The 12,654-nt window shown below is 34.5% G+C and overlaps 5 protein-coding genes across 5 annotated transcripts; 3 read left to right on the top strand and 2 right to left on the bottom strand.

The window, feature by feature from the left end:
* Window positions 1–148: 148 nt before the first annotated feature.
* On the top strand, window positions 149–2,648 carry DFA_07191 (uncharacterized protein; the record flags this gene model as incomplete). The annotated part of the gene is made up of 4 exons (XM_004367000.1): window positions 149–163; window positions 939–1,100; window positions 1,813–2,286; window positions 2,364–2,648. 4 exons carry the CDS (start codon window positions 149–151, stop codon window positions 2,646–2,648), a joined length of 936 nt encoding a protein of 311 aa, XP_004367057.1.
* A 332-nt stretch (window positions 2,649–2,980) lies between these two features.
* DFA_07190 (uncharacterized protein) lies at window positions 2,981–6,770 on the bottom strand (the record flags this gene model as incomplete). Its single annotated transcript, XM_004366999.1, has 4 exons — window positions 2,981–4,955; window positions 5,015–5,093; window positions 5,178–5,754; window positions 5,826–6,770. The coding sequence occupies 4 exons, from the start codon at window positions 6,768–6,770 to the stop codon at window positions 2,981–2,983; spliced, it is 3,576 nt and encodes a 1,191-aa protein (XP_004367056.1).
* Window positions 6,771–7,137: 367 nt separating this feature from the next.
* DFA_07189 (uncharacterized protein) lies at window positions 7,138–8,682 on the bottom strand (the record flags this gene model as incomplete). The annotated part of the gene is made up of 3 exons (XM_004366998.1): window positions 7,138–8,239; window positions 8,429–8,488; window positions 8,594–8,682. The coding sequence occupies 3 exons, from the start codon at window positions 8,680–8,682 to the stop codon at window positions 7,138–7,140; spliced, it is 1,251 nt and encodes a 416-aa protein (XP_004367055.1).
* A 644-nt stretch (window positions 8,683–9,326) lies between these two features.
* Window positions 9,327–11,084, top strand: tubC (gamma tubulin; the record flags this gene model as incomplete). The annotated part of the gene is made up of 5 exons (XM_004366997.1): window positions 9,327–9,332; window positions 9,440–9,562; window positions 9,583–9,793; window positions 10,133–10,800; window positions 10,875–11,084. The coding sequence occupies 5 exons, from the start codon at window positions 9,327–9,329 to the stop codon at window positions 11,082–11,084; spliced, it is 1,218 nt and encodes a 405-aa protein (XP_004367054.1).
* Window positions 11,085–11,334: 250 nt separating this feature from the next.
* Window positions 11,335–12,615, top strand: ttc4 (tetratricopeptide repeat domain 4; the record flags this gene model as incomplete). Its single annotated transcript, XM_004366996.1, has 1 exon — window positions 11,335–12,615. One exon carries the CDS (start codon window positions 11,335–11,337, stop codon window positions 12,613–12,615), a length of 1,281 nt encoding a protein of 426 aa, XP_004367053.1.
* Between the last annotated feature and the right edge of the window lie 39 nt (window positions 12,616–12,654).

Raw genomic sequence — 12,654 nt, 5'->3', positions numbered from 1 at the left:
CTGATGAATTGTGTGTGTGACTTGGTAAATCCACATTCTCAATAGCTGTTAAAATAGTGTCTACCACAAACACACAATTAATAAAACAATGTGTTGTGTGTTGGGTGGGAGATTCTTCCTTAAAGAGATATTTTAAGTGATTTTAAATATGAAAAGAGTATATGTTTGTTTGTTATCTGTTTGGTGTGTGTTGTAGTTGATGGGTTGAGAAACGAGTGGATGATCATATGATGGATGAGGGAGTAGCGAATTCGTTTGATTTGTCGTTTTGTTCCTACTATTTGGTTGGTTTGTTGGTTGGTATTCAAATCACTATATATGGTTGTACAATCCTGTAGCAATATTATGTTGTGGTGGAGAGTGAGGGTGTGGGTGTGGTCTTAAAGTGTTGGTAAACACTGATAGTAGATATGTGGTGATGGTGATTAGAGATATTATTATTATTATTAATTGTCTAAACTCGAGTAAAAACACCTGCTAGTGGAAAGAAAAAAAAAACTTTGACCAAAAGAAAAAAAACTAGAGTTGGCGGATTGGAGATAACTCGGTCGGCTGCTGGTGAGTGAGTGTGTGACGGGAGTTGCAGATCCGATGAGATAGGTGGTGGATCAAGATATTATGTTATATATATGTATTGTTATTATGACCTACCTTTACTTATCTATTAGTTTACGTTCTACGTCAAAGTAATAAATAATATTAAATTAAAAGAAGGTGGGATATTGATTTAAAATATAATATTTAAAAACGAGGATCGTTAATTAATGAGACAAGACACTGTGTTTTGTTGGTTAGGGTTGAGTAGAGTGAAGTGTTATATATAATTATTATTATTAATAAGATATATAATGGAAAAGAAAATGAATGGGGGAGGGAAGTAGGTATTTAAAGGTTTTGATATTAGTGACCGCTATTCCTAATTAATTTCAAATTCAAAGATTTCTCTGTATTCTTTATCTTCTTATGTCTTCTTATCTTCTTATGTCTTTGTCGTCAGACTAAGAGTCATCGTAGGTCGTCGTCGCCTATTTCTTTTTTGTCACATTTTTGTTTACCGTACCTCTACTTTTTTGTTTGCGAGTACAACCAAAAAAGATATAGTATAGATTGTTGGTGTTGTTTGTTGCTTTGAAAGCGAGGCTTTCGGGTTGTGTGGAGTAAATAAGTTGGGGCGGTGATAAAAATATACACATAAAGTGTACGGGATGATTTAAAAGACTGTCAGCGGAGGCCGAGCCGGCTGCGGTACTCCTCTCCCAAAGACCTCGCACTCCTCTCTGGATTTATTTTAATTTTTTTTCTTTTTTTTTCCAAACGACAGCGAAAAATCTTGGGACCACAAAGTTCCGAGGAAGTTTTCAAAGTCGACTTGGTCGCTGCAACTCTGAACTCACTCATTGTGGTTGGTCGATAATTAAATTTGTCACCCCAAAAAAGACAGACACAGACAGACAAAGATAATTTCAATGAACTTTGGGAACTCCCAAAGAGTTGATAGAGTATTATTATTATTATTATTAATTTATTTAATCAAAACCCCCTTTATAAATAAAAAAAAAAGCAAAGTAGATCCAAAAGATACATGTTTTCCCAAATGATGTGGTCCAAAATAATAATAAATATAATAATAAGAATATAAATTTATTTATTTATTTAATTTATGATAACTATTTTTGAAAAGAACAAAATAAACAAAAGTTGGTGTGGATGGTCTTGTCGAGATTTCAAAACAAACATTGAAGTTCATCTCATCTCAGATTGATTTTGAATAAGAGTTCGGCTATGATCAAACATATAATATCATTCTTTAAGAAATCAAGTGTATTGGTGGTTGGATTGTTTGGTTTATTCATCACTCTCTTATCAATATTTCATTTTATACAATGGGCTGATCAATCTGGTCAACAACAACAACATATAAAAGAAGAAGAAGATAATCATGGTGATGATGATGAATCAACGATTGAAAGATATATAATTAATAATATCATTATTGTTATTGCATTTGTTGCACAACATAGTTTACTTGCAACCGATATTGTAAAGTCTATATTTACTGCTGGTGGTCCTGCCATCAAAAGTATAGAAAGATCAGTCTATCTCATCTCTACATCGGTTGCAATCGAGGCAATGATCTTTTTCTGGCAACCTTTGGATAGTCTTGTGGTTTGGAAGAACAATGATTACGAATCGATTTGTTCAAATCTTAGAATCATCGCATTGCTCTTGATGGGTATAGAGTTTATTTCATTATTAGATATTTGGGAATTCTTTGGTATTAAACAAGTATGCAAAAAAAAAAAAGGAAAAGAAATCATATCATATCATATGATATCATAAACTAATACATTTAAATAATCTAGATTTATAGATATATATTAAACAAAGATACATCATCATTAACATCATCATCGATGAAATCATCTACAACAACAGAAGAAGAGTCAAGACAAAATAGAATATTAAAGAATATGAGACACCCCAATCTAATTGGGTTGTTAACATTAATGTGGTGTAGACATTATATGACATTTGACATGTTGATAGTATGTGTAATATTTACATTTTACTATTTCATTGGTAGTTCATTATCCAACAAAGACCAAAAAACAGTTTCTTCAATGTTGAAACAACAAAAAAGAGCCTAAAACATAAACACTTTTTATTTATTTATTTATTAATTAAATATGAATAATAATAATAATAATTCATAATCACTCAACGACACATGCCATGGTAACACATCATAAATATATACACACACAATAGGAAACAAGTTACTTGGTTTATAGAATAAATGTACATTTAAAAAAACAAATATATAATAATATATATCTATTATTATTTCCTCTTCTTTTGTTTTTTGTGTATTTGTAACTAAAATACATATTATTAATATTTATTAAGAATGGGAATTTGTTTGGTCTTTGTTTTGTTTTGTTTGTGTTTTAAAGTTTCTTTCTTCTTTCTTTCTATCTATCTATCTTCTATTTTTAATAGTTGAGGTTGATGAAAAATCTAATTTAATGATTGGTGCCATTTTATGATTCTTTGATTGATAGTAATCATAGTATTGTTGATCTTTTACAACTTCACATAGGTATTCGATGATTAGCTGATCGGCAACATTATTAACTTCCCAACGTTTAAATAGTTGTTTTGGATCACATACAATGGTACGTGACATTCCATGACTACCATGACCATGTAAAGTTTGATGTGGTGATTGATTTGGTGATTGGTGTCCTCCACGGTAGGCACTACTACCACCTCCACCTCCACCACTAGCCAATAAACCAAAATTAGGTGGAACAGTTTGATTTGCACCTTTTGGTGTTGTATTTCCACTTGGATGTTTGGTTTGGTTGGCAGTGTTGGCATTTTGTTGTTCGGCACTTGCATCAACTGTCAATTCAACATCAACCGATGAAGATGGCTTGATAGGGGTTGGTGGAGTGAGATGTGACTCTGAAAGTGACCTGGTGGTTTTTGGAATGGCAGCAGCTGGTCGTTTTTTGGCACTACCGCTGCTACTGTAGAGCGCAGCTGGTTTGAATGGAAGAAAGGTGGTGGGGAAACTGCTACCTGGTGACGCAAACATTTCATCGGGTTTGGGTAGATTAGATGTGGATAGTGAGAGAATACTAGTACCACTATTATTACCTTTACTCTCGTTTGGTTGTGTCGTCGAGTTGTTGGATGTAGATCGTCCAGGAGAATAGTATGACGAAGCATTTGGAGATTGTTGTGGTTGAGAGGAGGAGGATGATGATGGTTGTTGTTTGTTTACATAGAGGGGGGAAGTGGGACTAAGGAGAGGATGGGATAACTTGTATAGAGAATGAGGATGTGCACAGCACAGATGGTAGTAGGTGAATGACTTGAGTGACATCTCATAGAGGATGGTTTGGATATGGCTAATGTACAATGTCTCATTGTCGTTCCATTGACGCTTGACAGTGAGCATCTCGTCGATGATTCCCATCGTCTGACTGTACAACGGACCGGTAAACTCATCCGTATCAAGATCAATCTTGCTCACATAGCAGTTGATATTGGTCGGTATCTTGTAGTTGGGCGATGACTTTGTCACACCAATAAGTTTGAGTGTAGCGAGATCCGACAACACAAGAGGTGTCTTTTTAAACTCGATTAGCTCCTTGCCAACACGAGATTGTCCAGCTACAAATATCGACAGACTATCAAGCACCGATACAATGTGAGCGGTCTTGTCTACCGATCCCAACACCAATAATGGTCGTCCCTTGAGAAGTGAATACACAGCGTGTCTAATCCAATTGCATCGTGCTGCCAATTTCAACAGACCATATCCATGTCTTGGTCTAGGTACTCCCCATAAATAGTTTGAAAATGATTCCAATTTAATATCACCATTCTTTCTAATTCCATTACTTGTTTGTAATTGTGATGATTGTTGTTGTTGTGATTGTTGAAGTAATTGTTGTTGATGATGAATTTGGAATGATGAACTATTCAATGGATTATTATTATTATTATTATTATTAGTATTATTTTGATTATTTTGATTATTATTAAATACAGATACAGATTTTAGGAAATTATTAAATAATGAGCTATTATTATTATTATTATTATTATTATTATTATTATTATTATTATTATTGGTTGCATTATAATCATTTGGTGATGGAAGTGGAGGTAAAGAGGAAGAAGAATTGGTATATTGAGACTTGTCCTCGATGTTTGGTGAAAATGATAATTGATCGAAATGCTCACTGAGTGAATTGTTGGAATATACAGAAACATAGGAGCCCGAATCTGAAGAGTAGGAGCTAGTATTATTTTGGTTGTTGTGATTACTATTGACACTATGATGATGGTGATGTTGTTGGTTATTAATATGTTTGTTGTTCTTGTTATTGTATTTTGATTTTAATATATCTTTCATTTGTGATTTATGATAGTTTTGTTTCCTAAAAAAACAATATAAATAAGTATAAATAATTCATCTTACAAATAAATGTTAACATACTTTTCATTTTGTTGTTGTTGATTAAAATGATAGTTTAACATTGAAGTTTGACCAATTGATAATAATGTAGTTGCTGGATCTAAAAATATATAGTAATGTATTAATAATTGTGTAATAATCGATTATTATTATTAAAATTAATATTATTATTATTAATATTTACTTGTTAAATTATTATCCAAAGTATCAAATTCCATTTGAATTGCAGATTTTGAAAAGTGTTCAAGACATTTCTTCATCTTTTGAATAAATGGTTCAAATGAATCTGGACATAGATCAGATACATTTCTTAATGCTTTATCGAGATGTGTAGTCTTGTGTAATTGATCCAATAGTTTTGGTTCTCCAACCAATGTAACCGTTTCATTGTAATATATCTTTCCCAATAAATGTTCCATATGTCTACGTTTTAATACTCCAACTGCACCACCACCAGAAGTCGATCTTGAACTGTGACCACTATGATCATTATTATTATCTTTGTCCTTATTATTGTCATTATTAAATACATTGTTTTGTAATTGTTGATCTTTTTTTCTTTCATCATCAAATAATGATTCGATACCTTTTAACTCTGACTTGGAGTCAAGTGCAAATGAGATATGACTATCTTTTTCCTTTTCATCAATCTCTATACTTGATGATTGATAGTATTGTAAAGTATACTCCAAATCTCTTATTCTATGACTAAACTCATTCTCAAATAATAAATGATTTGGTTGTTTTAATACAGTTATTACCTACAATATAAACAAATAGTATTAATATATATTGTTATTAATTATACTACTACTACTAGTTTGATACATACACGAGTAAACTTTTGAACAAATTTGTCAAAGAATTTAATAACTTTGTGAGGATCTTTGGTAATGTAACTGATGACCAATGGACGTACATAACCTCTTGCATAGATATCGTACAATGAGAAATGGTGAACGTAGGCATAGAGTTCATGTGCATCGTTGGGTGCAGAAAAGGTAAAGAACATCTGACTGTCTTTGGTGTAGGTTCGCAAGTCATTGGTTTTGTTTTGAAAGTCGACAGACATGATCTTGACCACATACTTTGCAATATCAAAGCCTTCATAGTGAGGTAGTTGTTCGGGTATCACTGTCAATGCAACTGGTCCAGTCTGTTCACTAAACTCTGATAATACAATACAGTCTCCATTATATCTCTTGTTGGCTGCAATTGACATTGATGAATGTGGTGACATCGTTGTATAATTGGATGTAGATCCCTTTGGAGATTGTAACATTGTTCCTCCTCCTCCACTACTTCCAATACTATAGTGACTAGTATTAGTGTTGTTGTTATAGTTGTTATAGTTGTTGTTGCTACCACTTGAGTTTTGGTTGTTGTTGTTGCTGTTGGAGTATTGATTGTAACTAGAGTATGGTGATGAAGGACTAGCATATGATAGGTTGTAGTTACCGTTGTTACTACCACCACCACCACTATTATTATTGTTATTATCCGTTGATGATGATGATGATGATGATGAAGATGATCTAAAGAATGAAGTAACACGATCAAATACAGCTGGAGTTTGGTTGTTGTTGTTGTTTGATCCGCCTGTTATCGAGTTGCTTGATCCACTTCCTCCTCCTCCTCCACCCCCTCCGTTATTATGATTATTATTGGTGTTGTAATTAATACCTATGACTGATGGACTATTATTACTGTTTGTTAATGAAGAGGGAGGACCATGCCGACTTGTTCTCATATAGTACTGTTGGTCCAATCCATTCATCATGTTGACTCTATAAATATATCCTATTCAATCTTTCTCTTCTTTCTCTTCTCTAAATGTTGATGACTAAACTAATGACGAAGTTAAAAAGCACTGTATATAGATATCACAACAAGATAACTAACTCTTCATTCAATGCATTGGAAGGATGATGATGATGATTCCATTGGAGTTGGAGTTTGAGCTGATGTTTCTGCTGATTATTCCCTTTTTTTTTTTTTTTTTCTGCAGGGAACCAACATTCCGATTTAGGCAAAGTTATTCTTTCTGACTCTGTCTATCTATCTATCCCTGGTATTTAAAAAGGTAAATTATGTATATGTACAAAAGATTATATTTATTTATTTGAGATATCAATGTGAAGTTGTTAAAGGAGTATTAATATTGCTGTCATCAAGATAGCAACAGTTGTAATGGGTGCAGAGAGTGTTGGAGATAAGCCGAGTGTAGTTGTTCCCATATCAGTTGTTGTTCCAGTTTGTGTATCTGTTCCTGTTGCTCTATCTGTTGTAGTTGATGTAGATGATGTAGATGATGTAGATGATGGAGAAGTGGTAGTTGTCGAAGAAGAGGTAGTTGGATTGGAAGTAGTTGCACCAGATGTTGTTGCGGTTGTAGCTGTAGTTCCACTGGTAGTAGTTCCAGCAGTTGTTGAACTGGCGGATGTGGAGTAGGTGGATGAAGAAGAGTATGTTGACGTTTGAGTAGATGAACTTGGTTTGGTTGTGGTAGTTGTAGTTGACGATGCTCCTGTAGTGGTAGTAGAACCACTTGTAGTTGTACTACTGGCAGTAGTTGTACTACTACTAGTAGTGGTAGGTGGAAGGACTGGAACATTGGTTGCACGAGTACCATCACAACGTTGGATATTACCTCTTCCACAAGCTATATTGTTTTCTTCAGAGTCTGGTCCATAGGTACACTTGGATGCCATATCACAATACTCTGTAATACAATTCTGACGTGCACATCCTTTGGGAGTATAGATACCCGAGTCGTAGCACCCTTTACTTTGTTCGCATCCATGTAGTACTTTGAGTGCGGCCTGGCAGTCTGAATCTCCCGAGTTACCTTTAAGCATACACACACCAGTAGAGTTACCATAACATGCACATGTCTCTAATTCTGAACATAACGATGTTCCAGCCGATGCCGAGACACAATTGACAGTTGTTGAAGTTTGAGCTGGCACAATTTGACAAGTACCAGATACTTGGGAACAGAATAGATTTGGTGCACATGTACTCCAAGCATTATCAAAACTTGAACATTTTGAACCGACGAGTGTTTGAGAGTAATAGGGTACACAGATAGTCGGTTGGCCCGAAGCTGGGGAAATACAATCTGAGAAATGTGGACATTCAAGAGAATCGGTACAAGTTGCATTCATGGCGACTCTAGCCAAACACTTTCCATCGTCACCACAGTATTGTCCAACCGGACAGTTTTGCCATGAGCTGCATTCAGTGCTATCGGTATTAACACAAACCTTGTTGACACAAGATAAAAATCCGAGGCAGTGTTGGTTCATTGTACAGCTTTCACCCAAGCTAGCAAATCCAAGTTCCATGCAAACCTTGTTGTAACAATAGTATGGAGGCAGACAATTTTGGATAGAGTTTGAGCATGGCTCTCCTTCATTGACTCTCTTTACACACATAAATGTTGATTTATTACAATAACTATCATAACTACATTCCAAGTCTGATCCACTTTTACTAATAGTTATAAATTATTTAAATATTTGAATGAATGAAAAAGGATGGATTAGGATGGATGGAATAAAAATATAGATAGATAGATAATTAATTAATTTTACTTACCATGTCGATCCACAACTTAGAGTTTTACAAGTATCTCCATTTGTTAAATATGGAAGTATTAAAAATAATAATAGAATATGGAAATTCATTATTTGTATATAAATATATTAAAAATATTATTTGTTTCAATATCTTGTTGTTGAAATATTGAAAATCAGTGATTGCAAATTTAAAAAAAAGTGTTAACTATTATCTATATTATTATATTTGAGATTGAAACATATTGTTGTGTTGATAGATCAAAAATATTAATATTAATATTATTTTGTTTGTTTGTTTGTCAGTTAGGAGGGGAGGATTGTTCAGCTGTCAAAGAATTGTTTGAATAGACCAACCAAATATTAAAAAAAAAAAAACTATAATTGAAATCTGTTTTTGGATAAATTGGGAAAAAATACTTTTTTGTTGGTTTGTTTTTTTTTATATTAGTGGAATCTGTTGGATGGTCATTTGTCAAAAACAAATTCAACCAATAGAAATGTTGTGTTTTACATAGCTAGATGACTTTCGACAAAACATCACCATCATCATGTCTTTAGTTTTTTTTTTGATTAAAACATCAAAAATCTACCCAATCGGAATTGTTAAAAATATGTTAGAAACTACAACAAAAAACTATATGATTCTCTAAATATTTATGAATAGATAAATAAATAAACAAAAATTGATACAAGACAATTGAAATCATTATAATGACTACAACCCATTCAAAGATTAATATTAAAAAAAAAAAATGAGAGTTTGAATATATTTTGGCGCCCAAAAAAATGAACATGTAGGATATGAACGAAGAGTCAATGATAGATTAATTAAAAATAGATAGATAAATATTTAATATAGAGATAGATAGATAGTATAGTAATAGTAATAAATGCCAAGAGAGATTATAACATTGCAAGTTGGCCAATGTGGAAATCAGAGTATGTTGAGTCAGTGGAGAGTGAAGATGATCGATCATCTCATGCATATGTATATAACTAACATATTAGATTGTTGTTTGGTTTACTTTAGTTGGATCTGAATTTTGGAAACAGTTATGTAGAGAACATGGTATTAATCCTCAAGGATACTTGGAGGAATATGCAATCAATGGAGTAGATAGAAAGGATGTATTCTTTTATCAATCAGATGATAATCATTATGTGCCGAGAGCATTGATGGTTGATTTGGAGCCACGTGTGATATCGGGTATTCGATCGAGTGAGTACTCGCACTTGTACAACCCCGAGAACATATATGTGTCGCCTGGAGGCAACGGTGCCGGTAATAATTGGGCGAGTGGGTATGCGCAGGGACTGAACGTGTACGAGCATATATTGGACATGATTGATCGTGAGGCAGACGGCAGTGAGAGCTTGGAGGGCTTCTTGTTGTGTCATTCGATTGCCGGTGGCACGGGCAGCGGTATGGGCAGCTACTTGTTGGAGCATCTGCATGACAGGTACCCCAAGAAGCTTGTGCAGACGTACTCGGTGTTTCCCGAGTCGTCGAGTGTGGTCGTGCAGGCGTACAACTCGCTGCTGACACTGCGTCGTCTAGCCGAACACGTCGACTCAACGGTCGTCGTCGACAATACCGCGCTCAACAAGATCGCAGCCGACCAGCTGCACCTGGCCGAGCCGACGGTCGAGCAAACCAACTCGCTCGTCTCGACCGTCATGGCCGCCAGCACCAACACGCTGCGATACCCGGGATACATGAACAACGATCTCGTCGGCATGTTGGCATCGCTCATTCCCACACCAAGATGCCACTTTTTGATCACTGGGTACACCCCACTCGCGCTACACGGCTTGGGAGGTGTCAGCACCGGTATCACCGACATTGGTATCTCTGGAGAGATGCGTGTCCCCGAAGCTGGCGGTGTGGCAATGACCAACCTCCAAAACCAAATATCATCCAACCTTTCAATCCGCAAGACATCGGTACTCGATGTGATGCGTCGTCTCTTGCAACAACAAAATATCATGGTTTCAGCACCCCTCAAAAAGGGTAAATACGTATCTATATTAAACATTATTCAAGGAGAGGTTGACCCGACCCAAGTACACAACAGTCTTCAGAGAATTAGAGAAAGAAAATTGGCAAACTTTATAGATTGGGGTCCTGCCTCTATTCAAGTTGCCCTATCAAAGAAATCCCCCTATATCCAATCTGCAAACAAAGTTAATGGTTTAATGTTGGCAAATCATACTAGTGTTTATCATGTTTGTATCAAATTCAAAATTAAAAAACAAATAATATCAAAACTAACAAATTTATTCTATTCTATTTAATTTAGTTATTCCAAAATATTGTAAATGAATATGATAAACTTCGAAAGAAAAATGCATTTATAGTAAATTATACAAAGGAATCAAGTTTTGGAAATGTTTTAGAAGAGTTTGATCAGGCTAGAGAATCAGTTACCAATTTAATAGAGGAATATAAAGCATCTGAAACATCAAATTATATGAATTATTCAATGGAAAAGGATATTGTACAAAATTAAAATTAAAATTAAAATAAATATATATTTAATTATATATATATATCTCTAAAATAATAATACTATTGTATTGATTTGGAAACTATATTAACAGTTAGTTTACATCATGTTTGGTTTGTTTAAAAAAAAAAATAAAAAAAAATACACAAACGTTACCGAACTCTGACAAAAAAGACGAATGTAATTTAGTATTGTTTGTTGATAGATAGATACAAGATAGTGTAGATAGAGAGAGAGAGAGAGAGAGAGAGAGATGTCAACAACAGATCATTCATTAACAGAAGAGGAAGAAGATGAAATTTGGAATAATAGTATAAAGCAATGGAAAGAGATTAAAGAGAGTAGAAGAATTGAAAAGGAAAAGGCGATTGCCGAGGGAAGACCAGTACCTACAATCGATGAAGATGAGGAGTCGGCTTGGAAGGATCTCCCTATCTTTATGGAATCATTGCCTGAAGGTGAGAACTTGGGTGTCGATGCTTTGCAAACCATCGTTGACGAGTGTCCTCCACATGTATTGGCCGACACGTACAAGGAAGAAGGTAACACTCGTTTCAAACTAGTCGTTCAAAAGACGACGTCAGAGGCTGACAAGAAACGATTCATGAACGAGGCATTACACTATTACACCAAGGCACTGAATGTTAAATGCGACGACATGAAACGAAACAGTGTCATCTTGTCTAACCGTGCTGCCGTACACATGGAGATGAAAAACTTTGGTAAAGCAATCAAGGATTGTACAGTGGCTGTAGAGTTTGATGAGACCAATATCAAGGCATTCTACAGACAAGTTAAATCTCACTTATCACTATTGCAATATACCAAAGCTATTCAAGTAGCAGATCGTGCATTAAAGTCGGGCGATAACAAGGATATCAAAACATTGCGTGATCAAGCAGTTGCTCATATCGAACGTGCCCAACGACTTGAAATGGAACGTCAACTTGAGCAAACTCGTAAACACGAACAACTTGTAGAGTTGGTTGGCAAGTTGACCGCTAAAAAGATGCAACTTGGTCACCCTCTATTTGACATGTCTCGTTACACTGGTCAATCAGATCGTGCAGTTAGTGTAGATGCCGAAGGTATTGCACACTTTCCAACTGTATTTTTGTATCCAGAGTATGGACAATCAGATTACATTTTGGATTTCCAAGAAGGTTACTGTTTTGGTGATCATCTCGAATACATGTTCCCTCCCGGCAACAAAGAGTTTGCTCATTGGGACAAAGATCATCGTTACACACTAGACAATATCGAAATTTATTTCCAAACTAATTGGTCAACTCCAATTGATTTAAATAATAATAATAATAATACAAATACAAAGAATAATAGTAGCAATAATAATAATAATAATATAGATAATAGTAAAAAGAAAAGATGGGTTAGATGTAAACATACTACCAATATTGAAACAGTACTTTCACATCCAGAATATGTTATTCCTCAAATTCCAGTCTTTTATATTATTTCCAAAGGTTCTCCATTTGCCAATAAATTTATAAAAGAAGGTTTACTTTCACAATAATAACAAATATAAATTAAACACCAAAAAATATATACATAA

Source organism: Cavenderia fasciculata (genome assembly GCF_000203815.1).
Source record: "Cavenderia fasciculata unplaced genomic scaffold Scf_ET2XIPL01CNAVH-3, whole genome shotgun sequence".
Classification (NCBI taxonomy): domain Eukaryota; phylum Evosea; class Eumycetozoa; order Acytosteliales; family Cavenderiaceae; genus Cavenderia; species Cavenderia fasciculata.
This window is presented reverse-complemented; position numbering and strand designations above follow the sequence as displayed.